We start from the raw sequence: 16,872 nt of genomic DNA, 5'->3' as shown, positions 1-16,872 counted from the left end.
GGAACGAAATGTTTAGTTGGGGGAGAGACCTACAGAATTCTCAAGCCCCTCACTCTCCTCCTCAACAAGAGCGCAATAATTTCGGAAACGACATTTCCAGAACATTTTACCACGATTTCGTAGTGCATCGATAACACCATCGCTTGCATACTGGATAGGATAGAGTGACAGATCTGTGATGTTGAACTCCTCCACCATTGTCAGAGTTTTGACTAGAGGACCTTTGATAGAAACCTCTCTGGAAGCCTTGTGGAATGTACCATCGAAGGTCCAATAGGTGACATCTATTTCTGATGGAGATTCAATAGATGGAGATTGGTCATACCAGTCCCTCGTTATCACACCTTGAAGTTTGGAAACTCCGCGGCCCTGTTCTGTCGAGATAGCGATTTGATCGGGAATCTGGCATTGGTGAGATCAAATGGAGCTATTAAAAGACCATAACTTACAAATAGATAGTTCATGTATTGAAGAGAGATTGCATTTCTGGCAAGTAACTCATCAACTGTCTTCCATTCCTCTGCCATGCGCTCAAGGACGTATTTTCGAATTACGTCAACCATCTGTGACCAGGCCGATAAGTGATACTCCTCGAATGTCTCATCAATTTGTGCTCGGCGATGAAACCACCAGATATATGGATAGCGCATTGCTTCATCTTCCCCGAAATTAGGATGGGGGAACCCGGCCAAGGCAATTTCTGCAAATTCCTCTAAAGCCGACTTGAGTTCTGGAGAGATGATCCATATATACTCAGCATTAAGCAGCGAATTCGCCTCAATCTTGACATCTGATTCGTGAGGATTTTCAAAGGGGCCGCCGGATTGTTCTCCACAGCATCTGTAGTTCTTGTAGACGATGAACACAACCTCTTTGTTTCTTTCGAGATGCAGTTCCAAGTTGGAAACGTCTTGACTACCTCGTAAGTGAGCATTGTTGGGACCTGCTTCCACTACCCATGGCTCATCCAGGTATACTTTGTTTTCCATTCTGTATTGCTCGCATCGAACTGCATGATGTATTTCGTATCGCGGGGGGCCAAGGCGAGCCTCATATGCGGCTTTCATTTGCTCGGCTTCTTTGAGAACCTGGGACGCTTTGTCCATAGCCTTGATAACATCATCATCCAGAGCATCAGGAGAAACATCTAAAAACCGACAAATCTCATTGCGCCAGCTGAAAGGCCCTTTTCGGCGATACCTCATGTTGATGTCATGCTCGGGCTCAGGAGGAGACGAAGCAGGATCTGAGTGTTGAGAGTCTGTCATTTGTTAGCGAGTAATGATAAATCAGCTGGCGAAGCTGGGGTTCTTCAGGAACTTACCTGCCCCTTCTTCGGAGCTAGTAGGGCTCTTTCTTCGTTGTCTTCGATCAGGACGAGGCGGCTCTTCTCCCGTGTGTTGAACCCGGGAGCTATATGCCTCTTGACGACGTGGCCGCTGTTTGAACATGTTGCAGGGATATATCGACTATGATATGTGTGAGGACAAGAAAATCAGGCTCCGAAATATCACTGGAAATATTGGGGTAGAGTCAGCCAGTCTTGGGAACGACGGGTTTGTTAATCCGGAACTCCGTGCCAGCCAATCGATCATATCAGATCATGTGGCTTATGCATACATACTCTAGATCAGCCCTTCTCATGATTCTCATATTCTCGCAAAATGGAGGCACTACGACTTCTTGGGAATGAGGCTGAGCGACAACTTTCATGTCAAAGACTTGATGGCTCTCGGGATCCAGCTATCATGGACGCGAATCAACAGATGAGAGACAATGATTATTATGAAAAGCTTAGCTCTCTACAGCAACAGATCATTGGTGCGTGACAAGTATTGCTATCATCCTTCAATTTAACATAACGATAGGCCACGTTGGCAACGAATCGATACACTGGTGTAATTCACGATTGCATCACGCATCACTACTCTGGCAACTTCCATCTTTTTGCAATGATGGCATCGTCGTCCGCCAAAGGGCCATCAAGAAGCGCAATTGGGCCCTCCGAACATCTGCCAAGCTAAGGATATATGATACTGATGATATTTGGAGATATAGTGAGGTAAGGGACTGGATATCGAGCTTGCAGTCAACAATACTGCTGGTTGTGGGAAACTCGCAGTCTGTAAAGCGACTGGAGAAATTCAGCATCGAGATGATCGATCGACTCGAGTCTGCCGAGCTAGTCCTTTATCTTTTAAAGCCTCTACCAGACGGCCTCACTGAATTGTCGACATTTAAAATGATCGATGTTCTACGACAGCTGGTAATCCAGTCTTTACAGGCGTTAAATACGGAAACGACTTTCCAGACGCTGGGCTTTCTCGCTAAACTAAGGCAAAATTTCGAATCTAGAGAAGAAAGGCACTGGTACCGGCTGCTGGCAGATCTTCTGATACTGCACCCACGCGTCACCATCATCATTGACGTGGGGATCCTACGTCAAAACTTCCAAGAAGCTGATGCGTGGCCGGCTGGATTTGCGAACCTCTTGCAGCTGCTGGAAGACAAAACCTACGTAAAGATGATGTTGGTAACTGGTCATCCTATGACTCCCCCCGACGATCCAGTGGTTAGGTCAATTAAGGTCGGTCATATTACAAACAGGGGTTTCTCCCCGAGATTACCGATGCGCCGTCTGCGCGACTCAGCTGGGAGCGAAGAAGGACGCCAGAAACCCCACAACACCACGAGAGATCAAGGTAACTCAAATGTGACAAATGACCTGGCATTTTTCAATAGTCGTGAGGGCGAGATAATTTCTTGCGGGTCTATCAACGAGACAAACCCTCTTGTTGAAGACGCTACTCTGACTGATCAATCGGAACACACAATAGCGAAACCATCTAATAATTCCGATGCATCTGCCCATGGATTGACGGGTATGCTGGATAAATATAGTCAGGGAGCTTTCCAGGCGTCCGCTGATGACTCAGAGTACGAAATAAACTCAATGTCACTCCCACATTTGTGGATGTATATTGATGGAAGTTATAGGACGAGATCAACAACCCGATGGTTCAAACTACTACGAGATAGAACACACGAGTTCCTGTACCGCCAAGGTTTGGAGTCGATCTCTGCAGTTAAAATTGCTGTTCTCGACACTGGGTTTGCCTACGAATCACCCGAGGAGAAACGGGCCCTGAAACCATACTACCAACGCATCAAGAAATGTGTCAACTTCATTGATGGCGACCCGGACTCTAAAGCCAAGACGGATCCTTCCGGACATGGAACAGCAGTAGCGGTACAAATACTCAAAGTAAGTCTAACGGCTGTCTTGTATATCTGTCGGGTGGTCCGTTCCGATGGGGTTCCAGATAAGGCGGCTGTTGAAAAGGCTATAAGAATAGCGGCTGCTAAACCAACTAAAGACAGTCCAGAAGGGTGGGGGGTTGATATCATCAACATGTCCTTCGGCTGGCCTTTTAGTCATGAAGGCGTCCGAGATGCTATTCACCTTGCACGCCAAGATGGAGTTCACATGTTTGCGTCAACCTCCAATGACGGGCTCCTGGGTGATATCCTATACCCGGCACGCGATGAGAATGTGATTGCTGTGGATGCAGCCGGCGGTTTTGGAGAGCATGCCGGAAGTGCCCCGTCTTCGACTTCTGAGCACAGTCGAGGCTTACGATTCAGTGCACCAGGTATGGGGATAACCTCTCCAAATACCAAGACCATCTATTCAGGCTCTTCGTTCGCATGCCCCATTGCTGCGGGAGTCACAGCCTTGATACTTGAGTTCGCTCGACAGAGTCCTCTGAGCAAAAGCCCGGATGTTCAGGTGTACTTGAAGCGAATGCCTGCGATACTTGCTATGTTGAGACGTGCGAGCGTCGAGAAAGGTGGCGATGGCGTCAAGTTTTTAACGCCTTGGGAACTGATTGGTAATATCGGGGAGAAGAGGTTGATAACTGCTTGGAATGTCGTTAGAGAGCTACAACGTGAGTATGGCTTGCAAGTAGGTACAGAGGTTTTGCAGTGTTGTGATATATCCTTCTCCTGATGGCTTCGACAGGTGACTGTTACTGCGTTAGTGGAACCAGGTATGTGCCTCAAGCCTCTTAGCTAAATCATTGGTACCTTGTTGAGTGATATTTATTACTTTATCTATCCTTTTTTGAATAGCAAAACATCGCTTACATCCTCATTTTGTCCACCACATACTACTCAAAATTGCTTTAATACTGTAGAAACTTGAAAATAAACTATGAAGAGAAATCTGGGCTTTGACGTATCTGGTAAGGCTCCGTTGAAAAACGTTATGAATGCGGACCTCTGCTTACCCTTCCACCTGCTGTAGCTAATAGATTGTCCATCCACTTTTTATTACCCATTGTGTTATCTCGGGATATTGAATCCTTATTGCTCGCTTTCGCAAAAGCTGCTGTAAGTTGTTGGTGCCCTGACAACGAAAGTTTCTTCCTTCCATCTTTCAAACGTTCTGCGGCCCTCTCCTCCTTCGCTGCCTCCTTCGCTGCCTCCTTAGCTTCCTTCTCGGCACGTTGAATGGCTTTTTCAGCTCTTTTTCTTCGTTCACGCTCTATTTCCCTCTCTATTTCCCTCTTCTCCTCCTCCCGATTCATGTCCTCTCTTAACCTCTCTTCGCGCCTTGAAGTCTTGTCCTGGTAGGACTCCTCCCTCCTGACGATTCGTATGTCAGAGATATCTGTAGCATGATGGTTACGTTCATTATAATTCGGTACTCTGATAATCTGGTTTGGCGAGGCTGAATTACTGTCAGGAATGAAATAGTACTGATGCTTTTCACTGTCGGAAGGAGGACGATGTACGCCTGGGAAATCTTATCGCTTTAGTCCACGTTCATTTAGTTCGTCTTTTTCATGTCCTTACCTCTGTGTTTTAATCTGCGTACCCTTATGACCCGGTCCTTTGCTCCATTAGGCTCTGATTCTGATTCTGATTCCGATCCCTGCTCCGTTTGCACAATACTGTGCCTAGAATCGCGCGACTTATTCGCATTGTTTGCATTGTTGATACCTGGTACTTGTTGGTGATTTCTGTTCAATCGGTACATAGCTGTCGGAGAGGCTTCGAAAAAAAGACAATATCCTCTTTAGAGTTGGCGAGGCTGGATAACAAGCAGATACTAGAAGCCAGCACTTGCTCACGTAGGTGTAGTATCGAGTGTACTGTTGACCTCCGCGATGGTAAGCAGCGGTGAAAGAGGGGGTTGAGGAGGATGTCAGCATATGCAATGTCGTAATTGGCCCGTATTCCGGTCACGCGCGAGGCTGTGTGATCGAACAAAACAGCTCACTGGTTCTTCGAGAAATAGAAATAGATCCCCTTTGTTTAGCTTTCGCCAGGGAAAATAGCTGCTGACAAAATGACTCAACCCTGAGAACCATGGTCGTATAGTCTGTTAAAGAACGCTATACTTATCAGATTGTTTATTCTAATTGTGATGATATATTATCTTGTAAAGTTTTATTCCAGCGGTTGTCAAGAAATATTACTAAATGAGTCGAAATCTAAGCCGTCTGCCCATAACCACATCTGACTGGCATCGACAAGTCCTTGAGCTACCAGAACAGACATATCACCATCCCAATTGAACGTACTGGTAGCATCATTGCTAGTATCTGCACTCAAAATTTTTGTGTTTCCTTGCGTGGAAATGTGTTGCCTAAAGACTATTATCCATTGTCAGTATACAACCCGCATTTATACATGTGTAAGGGCCAATACTTTACTTACCTTCTTGAATCGATTCCAAGACTCGATCACCCATGGACGCATTAGGATCAAGAAGTGTGGTACTGCCTGTGCTTGATCCTGTCAATCCGCCTGCCGATGAGGAGCTTTGGTCCGAACGTGCTGCGTTTTGCATTGTTTGAGAGTTACTAAGGCCTCGGTAACCTTTTCTCCCAGTGATCAAACCGTTCTCCTGTTGCAATATAACTTCAACAAGACTATCGATAATACCCAGGCTCTGCTCCGCGACGAGTTGGCCACTATAGACACCAGACGTAGTCGTTTGACGACACATACGCGTAATGTGCATAACGCCCGTCTTCGCACGCGATCCCATCTCCGTGAGAGGCTGTGATAGACAAATCGCGCAAAGAACAACTCCAGCTGTGAAAATTGTGATGCCAACATGTATGTCTGCATGGGTTCTTCTACAAGCATCCAAGATGCGGGGATGTTGAGAAAGTTCAGACGTGTCCATAGCTGAGGTGAAGATTTGCTGAAGAGATGTACTTCTATTTGTTAAAGAGTCGTAGATCTCGTCCAAATTGTTGAAAACAGCTGTGCGGTGCAGAATTATTTGTAGATTGTCGTATGTGAGCTGTAGACTCATAGCGTGGATCTTGGTCGGCTCAACCTCATTTGGGTCTGCTGAAAGCTGGCTACGAAGGGTAAGATTTTCGGGTAGGTCGCGTTTCCACTGCAGCATTCTCTGGTGTATTGTGTCTATCGACTCGAATGTTTTTGGTTGTCTCTTTCGACCTAGAAATGCACCCATGATTCTGTAGAGACGGAACTTGTGTTGGTGGTAAAGGATGAGCGGTTGAGCTGGTACATGAGTGACGCCACTGAGCTCGATGTCTGAGACCATCTCGACCTGACAGTCAGAGTCATCGATGATACATGGACGCCCGAATGCAACTGCAGCGTATCTTTTTATTAACCAAATGGTAAGCATATGATAATTCGGCATCAGTAGGACGTCTACCATGAATTGGTATCTGACTCACTTGTCAAAAACCTCCAAGGTCCACCAGGTGCGCCTCTTTTTCTCTCGCGCTAGCTGACATGTTTCTTTCCAGAAGCTCTCACGGTGTAGGCCAATTACCTGAGCAATTTTGACACCCATACCGCAAATACCTAGGCCAGTTGTAGGACGCGTGTAGAAGATAAAGCTACCAAGAAGGACACATATCTGAACAGACTCAATTGTTGAACACCCAACTATGCGTAAGAAATTTGTCTCAATAACGCTGATGAGATCTTGGGATATTTGCTGGTATTGAGGACTCATCTCGTCGTCAGGATCCTTAAGTGCAGCGTAGTGTCCCCCAAGGGCTACAACGAGCAACCATGTCCAGTAGAATGTCGTGCCTTGGTATTTGATATGTCTCTGTTGTAACATTTCAGTATATCGTTGACGAAATAAATCTTCGTGGAAGACCATCATGAACCAGTTAACAGAAGAGAAAAAACTATCGACCAGGATTGATACCATAGTCTCAGATGGCAGCTCTACGCCTGCTAGGTTACTCCAATGCCTCGGTCCAGCGAGCGTGGCATTCTCATCGATGAGCTTTTTCCCACCGGGAAGTGAAGAGGTATCATGGCGCAGATCCTGACTAGAGGCATTGCCACGGATCATCTACCCATAACCCTCAGTCAACTCTTCAACTTGATTAAACTCGTTCTGGACTCACAATGGTACTCAAGTCAACGATGCTGGACTCTGGGAGAATAGGTGATCCGGTCTGATACACAGGAGTCTGGACATGTCTGCTCGTTGTATTAATCTGTTCTGATGAGGAGACAGCCAAGTCACGTGGGACGCATTGAGCACCTGCACGAACACAATGTACACAAGGTTTCTCTTGATCACACTGCAGATTGATCAGCGACGGAGTGAGTGAGAATTTGAGACATGTACAACCCCTCATTTCCCTAGACCTTGGCTGATAATAACGAAAGCTGCAGCAAGCTAACGATCAGAACCTATACCGTTTACGCATATGATTAACTTTTATTAGGTGCTTTTTAAGGTATAAGTCCTAAAGTATATATTTAAAATTAATTTATAAAAAAATATAGTTTTTAAACCTAGATATTAATATAGGTTCTATTTAAAGGTATATATTATAATTTATAAAGTTAAAATTATAATAATTATTATAAAAGCTTTTATTCTTTTTAAAGATTAATTATTAAATATTTCTTTATTAATATTAATATTAATAAAACTATATAATTATATAATTATTATATAAAATAATAGACTTTAAAGTTCTTATTTATCTTAATTATATATTAAATTAAAGAATTATTTATAAAAGCTTAACTTTTATAATTAATTTTATTTCTAAAGAAAGAAATTAATTAAAAAAATCTAAAGCCTTTTATTACCTTTAAAATAACCTTTTTATTAATATTTAAAGTTACAATATTATTATAGCTAGACTTAATTTACCCTTATTAATTAAATAACCCTTTATTTAATAATCTATATACTTATATAATAATAGAGTTTTCTTATAATAACCTTATTATAACTTTATTTTTTCTTTTTCTTTTTTCCTTAGTCTTAAATAGCTTAATATAAAGCCTCTTTTTTATATAATAACCTATTAAGACTTAGCCCTTTATATTATTTAAGACTTAATCTATATACTAGAATAATCTTATTAAAAAGTAATAATAAATTAATAAAAAAATAAAAAAGATTTAAAAAAACCTATTAAAATTATAATAAATATTTATAGAATTATAATATTAACTTATTAACTAGTTTTAATATTAATTATATAAAAAATTAAATCCCCTTTAAAAATAAATAAATAGATTATAAATATAAGTTTAAAATATATAAGCTATAATCTTATTACTTATTTTCCTTAAGGAAATACTTATTTTTATAAAAGACCTTTTTATATTTTTAATATTAGCTTTAATAAATACTTAAAACCTTTATAAGAAATTATTCTTTTTCTTATAAAAATACTTAAGAAAATATAATAAATATACTATATAGATATAATAAATATATAATAAGCTTAAGATTAATTATACTTTCTTTAAAAGGCTATAAAATATATAGTATTTAATTAATTAATATTTAAATATTAAGCCTTAATAAATAGTTTAAACTTTCTATTTATAAAAAAATTATTATAATTTTAATTTTAAAGTCTTTATAAACTATTTAAATTAAATTAATTTAGATTTTAATCTTAAGGGATAAGCTATAATTAAGCTATTTACTCTTTATTAAAGTAAGAATAAGTCTTTTTTAATCTTTTTCCTCTAGTTTAAAAGTATTATAGTTAATACTAAAGAGAATATATAGGATAATTCTTTTAAGATTATATTCCTATAGAATGCCTTAAATAAGTAGCTAATTAACTAATTAATTATTATTAATTTCTCTATAAATAATATAAATTAATAACTTAATAAGATATAAACTATAGCTTAAAAGCTAGATTAAGCTTAGAGAAAAAATAAGACTTTTTATTAAAAAAAGAAAGTATTATTTTAATTAAAAGATTATACTTAGACTATTAAAAAGCTAATAATTAATAGAAATAATAATACTTAAATAGTAAAAGTAAATTATATTATAATTAATCCTTAAGATTACTATAATATAAAGAAAAAGCTAATAAAATAAGGCTAGAAATATTACTTTAAATATAACTTAAGTAAATACTTAATTATTATTTACTTAAAGAAATATTAATAGTAATAAATTAATATAATATATATTAAAAAGCCTTTATAAAGTAAGCTTAATAATAGTATTATAACTTAATAAGGTCTTTATTATAAAAAATCTAAAGAGAATAAGAAATACTACTTAAGAAATAAGTAACTTTAATATAAAAATAGGTATTAAAGCCTATAGAGATAAAAAATAGAAATTAAGAATTATAGAAAAAATAAATATTTAGCGCTTTAGCTATAATACTATATTAAGTTAATAATAAAGCTTAAAAAGCTTTAATAGACTTAAGGTATAATATATATTTATTAATTAATTCTTAATTTATTTATAACCTTTATTTCCTATATATTAATAAGAAAAAGTAATAATTTTATAGCTTTATTAAGGATAATTAAAAGATTATAATAAAAAGTATTATTTACTTTTAATTAGAAGTTAATAATTATAATTAAATTATTTATATTTATATTATTAATAGATTAAAAAGAGATATATTTTTAAGGAAACCTTAAATAAAATAAAATTAAATAACTATTATATCTTATTAGTTATAAATTTATTATAGTATTATAAATATTTTAATTCCCTTTATAATAATAAAATATAATTCTATAAACTAAGTTAAAAAGTCTATTTTCTTCCTAGCCTTTATATTTATAATATATATTAAATAAACTTATAGAGAGCTATAATAAAAGAAAATAAATTAATAGTAAAAGAAAGTAAGCTATTAAATTAATTTATTAAAAATTAAAACTTCTTTTTAAAGAGTTAACTTAAGAACTTAATATAAGCTTATTAACTTTATTAATACTATAAGTCTTTAAGATATTAAAAAGATATTTATAAAGAAAACTTTAGTTAACTTAAAGAAGAAATTACCTTAAGAGATCTATAAAGAATTCTAATATCTCTTTAATAATATAAAGATATTATAATTATTTTCTTATTAACTAAAGGTAAATTATAAGATTAATCTTATAAAAGATAAAAATAAAAATAATTCTTTTTTTCTTTAGAGGCTATTATACTTTATATTAAAAGAAGAATTATTTATACTATAAAAGATATTAATTAATCTCCTTAATAAGGGATTTATTTAAACTAGTAGCTTAATTATAATAGCCTTTATACTATTTATTAAGAAATTAAAAAAAAGACTAAGATTTTATTATAATTACTATATTTTTAATATAATTATATAATAAGATTATTACTTTTTACTCTTAATTATAAAAATACTATAGAACCTCTTAAGGGCTAAATAGTTTATTAAGCTTAATATTATTATAGTATTTTATAAAGTATAAATAGTAAAAAGATAAAAAGATTAAATAACCTTTAAGACTTATTTTAATTCTTTTAAATAGCTAGTATATTTATTTTAACTTAATAATACTTTTATTATATTTTAAAGATTTATTAATTTAATATTATAAAAATATCTTAATAAATTTATAATAGCTTATATTAATAATATTTTAATTTATTTATTAAAAAGTCTAAAAGACTATATAATAAAGGTAAAAAAGATATTATAGTCTTTATTAAAAGCTAGATTATACTTAGACTTAAAGAAATATAAATTTACTATTAAAAAGGTTAAATACTTAAGGTTTATTATTAAAGTAAAAAAAGTAATATCTTATAACCTAGAGAAGTAATAAGCTATCTATAAATAGGCTATATTAATATTAATTAAAAAAGTTTAAAGTTTCTTAAGCTTTATAAATTATTACTATATATTTATTTTAAATTTCTTAATAATAGCTATTTTTCTTATAAAACTTACTAAGAAAAGTATATTATTTATATAGACTAATAATAAAGATATTATATTTTAAGAATTAAAATATTACTTTATTAAAGCCTTTATATTAATAAGATAGAATTCTTAATAACTTATTTTTATTAAATTAAATAGTTTTAAGTTTACTATAAGTAAAGTATTTTTATAAAAAGATAAATAAGGAATTATTTACTTAATTATATATATTTTATAGTAATTTTCTTTTATTAAGTATAATTACTTAATTTATAATAAAGAGATATTAATTATAATTTATTATTTAAAAGTATAGAAAATAAAGTTATATAGTATTAAACTTTTTATAATCTTTATAGACTATAAGAACTTAAAGTATTTTATAATAAAGTAAGATTTATTAAAATAGTAAGTTTATTAAGTAAAAAAGCTATTAAAATTCTTTTTTTAATTTACTTATTAAGCTAATAAAGATATTATAATACTTAATGCCTTAAGTTATAGAAAATAAAACTAGCCTTAAGGGATAAATAATAAATAAGTCTAAGGATATAAGAAATAAGTATTAATAATAAGGATTAATAAAGAAGTTCTTAAAGAAGATTAAAGTAAATTAATATTAATCTTTAAAAAATTAAGCTTAAGATTAAATAAAATATTAAATAAAATACTAAATAGAAGCTTTACTTTAATTAAATTATACTCTTAAGATAAGCTAGTAATTATTAAACTTAATTAATAGATTATCTTTCTAGAAGATTTTAATCTTTAATACTTATAGAATAAGACTATATATATAAATATAGTATATTTAAGTATATAAGTAGTTATTAAATAGTAAGCTTAATATTTTTTTATAAAGCTTAAATTATAAGTTTAAATTATAAAATATAAAATTAATAAAAAAGAATATCTTTATTATTAAGATTATCTCTAGGTATTTAAAAGTAATAATAATAACTATAAAGGTATTATAAATTAATTATAAACTTATATTATTTAATAAGAATATAATTTAATTCTAAGGGGTTACTTAAAATATAATATTACTTAAGCCTAAGTATAATAATATTAGTATTAGCCTAGGTTTATATAGCTATATTATTACTTTATTAAGAATTATAATATTTATAGTTAAAGCTATATTTAGAGAGAAATAAAGTAAAGGTTATTAAAATTACTATTAATTTTTTAATAACTTTATAATAAACTTATAATAGACTTTATTATTAATCTCTTAGCTTTAAGAGATTAATAGAATTAATATCTATAAGTTATTTAAGATTAATTAATAAGAACTATTATATTAAAAGCTATACTTAATATAAAGGCTAAAGAGTATATATAGTAATTTCTTAGTTATTACTATAGATTCTATAGTATATTTACTTGATAACAGATCACGCCTAGGGTCAGGGTGAGTTATCGTAAGGTGCATGATTCGTATTTGGCTAAGTCAGAATCTGTGCCGTAAGGGCACAGATCTCGCTGACTCATCCGGCTAATCCGGGTAAACTACGGATCGGGCAACTGAATTACCCGGTCAATTGATATGACGATGCCTTCATGCATCAGATGCCGGCCTCAAAAGGAGGCTTCTACTGACCTCAGTAGAATAGATACCCTCATCCATGCAATTCGTACATTTCCTGTCCACCTTGCGTCCAATAAGTGTCTACCCCTTCGACACCTTTCGTCTTGCATTCCGGCGAACAGTCGGTTCCTCGAATTGCTCCGGGTGTTCCTTGCGAAAGTCCTCAATGAGATTTTCCGCTATATCAGCGGTCTTCACCCACTGGTCATGTTGAGCTCCCCAGCCTTTCCATCGTACCCAGAAGCCTTCAGTTGGCGTAGCCTTTTCTCCCAAGTCGGCGGACCTCACGTTTGACGATGTGGTCGACGACGTACCCATCTTCGTCATCCGAGCCTCCTTCGATAGGTCCCGGCTCGTCCTCCTCAAAGTCATCGGCGTGCGCCGGGGTAAGCTGTTGAACCGAGATGACTGGGTGTATCTTCATGTTCTGGGGTAATTTGAGCTCACAAGCAAGGTCCCCAACCATTCGGATGATCTCATAGGGACCGCTTCGTTGTTGTGACCACTTTCTGGATGGTTTTCCTGGCAAATGGTAGCCATCGTGAAGACGTAGGTAGACGCGGTCACCTGCCTTCAGGATGATCGGCTTGTGGTTCTTGTCGTACGCTCGTTTGCCTCGCATAGCCGCGAAATCCATCGCCAGCTGTGCTTCTCTTCGCATTGCTTCCCGCAGGAACGGGAGGTCGGGCGTGACTTCCATTGGCGTAATGGCATCTAAGGCGCTCTGGGGTCTGAATCCGTAGATATACTCATGCGCCGACATCTTCGTTCCCGCGTTCAGCGCTCCGTTCAATGACCATTGAAGGCTTGGGAGCAGATGAGTCCAGTTTGCATGTGGATGCTCGATATAGTAGAAGCGGATAGCGATTTCAACAGTCTGATTCTTGCGTTCCGATAAGCCGTCGGCCTGCGGGTGATACGCCGTAGTCATGGCGAGGCGAGTGCCAAACTCAGCCCACAGCTGCCTCCAAAAGGGAGAGGTAAACTTCCGATCGCGATCTGAGATGATAACGCGCGGCATTCCCCAGTCGGCGAGTAGGAGTTGTCGTGCCAGCACCGTGGCCCAGTTGGCGGCTGAGTATGTTGCATACCCTGGGATAAGAAGCGTACGCTTACTGGCAGGGCAGGATACTGTAAGCAACTGATCAAAGGTATCGAACCCTTCAAGCGCCCATGGGGTTCCTCTGCTCTCCACAGGAGGCATGTCTGTGATGAAGTCGATGGTGATCGTTTGCATAGGTAATACTGGTGGGCGGATAGGAAGGTAGTTCCCAATGCGCTGTTGCCGGTTAGTCTGCCCCAGGCAACAGGCCTTGCATCCATGGATATGCTTCTTGATAAGGTATGTGAGATTTGGTATAGCCAGATTTGACAGTTCCCTTGTCATGCGGTCAACGCCATAGTGATGGCGATCGTCGTGAGCCATTTTCAATACATCATCTGTCATGGCTTTAGGGATGCACAGTCTCACGTATCCATCTGTAGCTTCGTGATATAACAGGCCTTGTCGTAATGCGAACGGTACGCCGCGCTTCGAAGCTTCAACGGCGTCCTCGCCGTTCAGTCGTTCAACTGTGATTTCGGGATCATCAGGCGTATTGTTGAGGAGCATTTGGATAACAGGCTTGTACTTGGTATCCTCCAAGTATCCCTTCTGAAATCGCGCTTTTGTTTCATCAGATATCATTGTTTCAATCGAGACAAGCACATCATCTAGCGCAGTATAGTCAGGTCTATGTCTGACGGCATTCAAGTCGGTTTCTGGTGCACTGAGCCTGCTCAGGGCATCTGGGATAAAGTTCTTGATTCCAGGAATGTGGAACACTCGTAAGTTGAACTCCGATAAGTAGATAGACGCATTAACGAGCTTTCGGTTGGCCCGGTCAGTGCTAGACGTCTCCAGAGATGTACGTTCCACAATGGGCTTTGTCGCTGAGTGATCTGTGAACACTGTGAGAGAACCTTCTGATGAACCAATGTGTGCCTTCAACCTCTTCACAGCCCACACCAGTGCTGCAACCTCAAGCTCCGTTGGGCCGTATCTTGATTCTGCGCCAGTAAGCGTCTTGCTGATAAAGCAGATAGGTAAGACCACATTCGGTGGGATCAGTGTTCCCTCTTTCCAAATATATCCGTCTTTGACATGGAACAACACGGCTCCGAAACCTCTTTGGAGGCTTCCATCCAGCTGTAGAAACAGTCGCTTTTTGGGATCAAGGTGACACAGGCCTTTACCGGAAGAAATCTCGGCTTGTACCGATTGGAACGACAGTCTCTCCTTTTCCGTTGGTTCGTAGTGAGTGGCCTTAGTGAATGCCTTGCGCCGACTGGGGTTACCGTCAACGACTTTACCCTTCTGTCTTCCGGCTGCAAGCAGAGCAACTTTTCGGCGTTGCAATGGCTCGATAAGCTGGGCATAGTAGGGTATTAGGTGACGTATATAGCCTGTGGCGCCAATATACTGCTCCAGAGCTGACAATTGGTAAGGGAAGTCAAGTTTGGCGAAGGACGCGACTCGTTCTGCTGTAGTCGAAAGGCCGAGAGAGTCGACTCGAAAGCCAAGGACTTGTGCACTTGGGTAGCCGATCCAGCTTTTCTTGGGGTTAATCGAGATGTTCTTTGCTGTAAAGGTTTTCAAGATAGTTTCCAAGTGTCGAAGATGTTCTTCTGCGGACCGCGAGAAGATAATCACATCGTCAATAAAGGCTCGACAGAAGTGACGAAAGGGGCGTAGGAGACGATCCATGTATCTCTGAGCGTAGGCTGGCGAGTTGCGGAATCCCATTGGCGCAACTGTTGAACGTTCTAAACCGCGATGGCTAGTGATCGTGAAACGATCTCTATGCTCTAGAGTAACTCCGAATTGGTGGAAGAAGGCTGAGGCGTCGACAGCGGAGATGTGGGTAGCCCCTCGCAGAGAACCGATGATGTCTTCTTGGCGAGGAAGTGGGTAGCAATCGGGCATAGTGACCTTGTTCAAGGCACGCAGATCAACCACAACACGCCCCTTGGGTTTACCATCCACTGTTCGCCAGACGACGAAGACAGGTGCTGAGAAGGGCGTAGGTTGTTTAACCCACTCCATTCTTCCTTGTCGGTGAAGGTTATCGAAGACTTCGTCGATGAAGCGTTGGTCCTTCAATCCGCACGCATATGGTCGTTGAGACACCTTGTGTTCATACCAATTCTCAATGAGAGGGACAGTCATCTCTTCATCTTTGTCTACTTTGATCAGACCGGTGTCAATCCAAACGGAGGCATAGCGGTCTACCAGAGAGGTGACGGATCCCGAAAATGCCTGATCATCAGCATAGATATGCATGCCGTTCTCCAGAGTGACCTCAGAGAGATTAGGTTGTCGTTGAACCTGAGTTTGGTATGGTACTGGAGATGGAATATCTGCAGTGTCGTCGACAGCGCTATCGACATCTGGCGGTGTTGGGGTCGCCATTTCCGATTCGGCCGCCAGAAAACATTCCATGTTTGAGACCACCTGTCTCTTTCTCTGCTTCCAATCCTTCGTAGCGTCGGCGATATCTGCCAAAATGGCCTCTCCCAAGGACGATACTGGAGGCATCATGGTCACAGGTGGAGCGGTTGATTTCACGTCAACTTCTCCAGAAGCCACAGCAGCGACATCAGGGGTCAGTTCAAAGGAGGATGACAGTGCTTGCAACGCGCCCTTGGGCTGTTGGTCGCTCTCAACGCTGGGGGTAGGTGCCGGTTCCTCGGCAGCGTTTGCCACACCGATAAACGAACTCAAGGCGACTGCTCCCAGGGCGGATTTCCATGTAGTTGAGAAGTAGACTTCCTGGTCGTCGCATTCTTCGATATTGCCGAGCTTCTGCTTGCGTTGGATTTGTACATCTGATGATGTATCGTTAACGAACACGACACCAGGTGTAGATTTCCTGTCGATCAATCCGCCGACAGTTCCAGTGGTAGTTCCAAAGAAGGCAAAGCTTCGGTCTTTAGGTAACTCCTTCCAAGCGGCCGGAATAAGTCGTGTTTCACCGGCAGGGACAGTCATCGGTCGTGCGGCTATGACTCGGCGGGAAACCTTTCGCTTGACTT

The 16,872-nt window shown here is 38.3% G+C and overlaps 3 protein-coding genes across 3 annotated transcripts; 1 reads left to right on the top strand and 2 right to left on the bottom strand.

Moving 5' to 3' along the window:
* Window positions 1-12: 12 nt before the first annotated feature.
* On the bottom strand, window positions 13-1,451 carry FPOAC1_004158 (uncharacterized protein; the record flags this gene model as incomplete). Its single annotated transcript, XM_044848712.1, has 3 exons — window positions 13-402; window positions 450-1,261; window positions 1,325-1,451. 3 exons carry the CDS (start codon window positions 1,449-1,451, stop codon window positions 13-15), a joined length of 1,329 nt encoding a protein of 442 aa, XP_044707422.1.
* Window positions 1,452-1,664: 213 nt separating this feature from the next.
* Window positions 1,665-4,078, top strand: FPOAC1_004157 (uncharacterized protein; the record flags this gene model as incomplete). Its single annotated transcript, XM_044848711.1, has 5 exons — window positions 1,665-1,821; window positions 1,869-2,062; window positions 2,123-2,937; window positions 2,998-3,967; window positions 4,025-4,078. 5 exons carry the CDS (start codon window positions 1,665-1,667, stop codon window positions 4,076-4,078), a joined length of 2,190 nt encoding a protein of 729 aa, XP_044707421.1.
* Window positions 4,079-4,268: 190 nt separating this feature from the next.
* FPOAC1_004156 (uncharacterized protein) lies at window positions 4,269-7,554 on the bottom strand (the record flags this gene model as incomplete). The annotated part of the gene is made up of 6 exons (XM_044848710.1): window positions 4,269-4,735; window positions 5,592-5,663; window positions 5,728-6,653; window positions 6,732-7,366; window positions 7,422-7,497; window positions 7,544-7,554. The coding sequence occupies 6 exons, from the start codon at window positions 7,552-7,554 to the stop codon at window positions 4,269-4,271; spliced, it is 2,187 nt and encodes a 728-aa protein (XP_044707420.1).
* Window positions 7,555-16,872: the final 9,318 nt, after the last annotated feature.

This window comes from Fusarium poae, chromosome 2, assembly GCF_019609905.1.
Source record: "Fusarium poae strain DAOMC 252244 chromosome 2, whole genome shotgun sequence".
In the NCBI taxonomy this organism is placed as follows: Eukaryota; Fungi; Ascomycota; class Sordariomycetes; order Hypocreales; family Nectriaceae; genus Fusarium; species Fusarium poae.
Note: the sequence above shows the minus strand (reverse complement) of the source record. Positions and strands in the feature narration are given on the sequence as shown.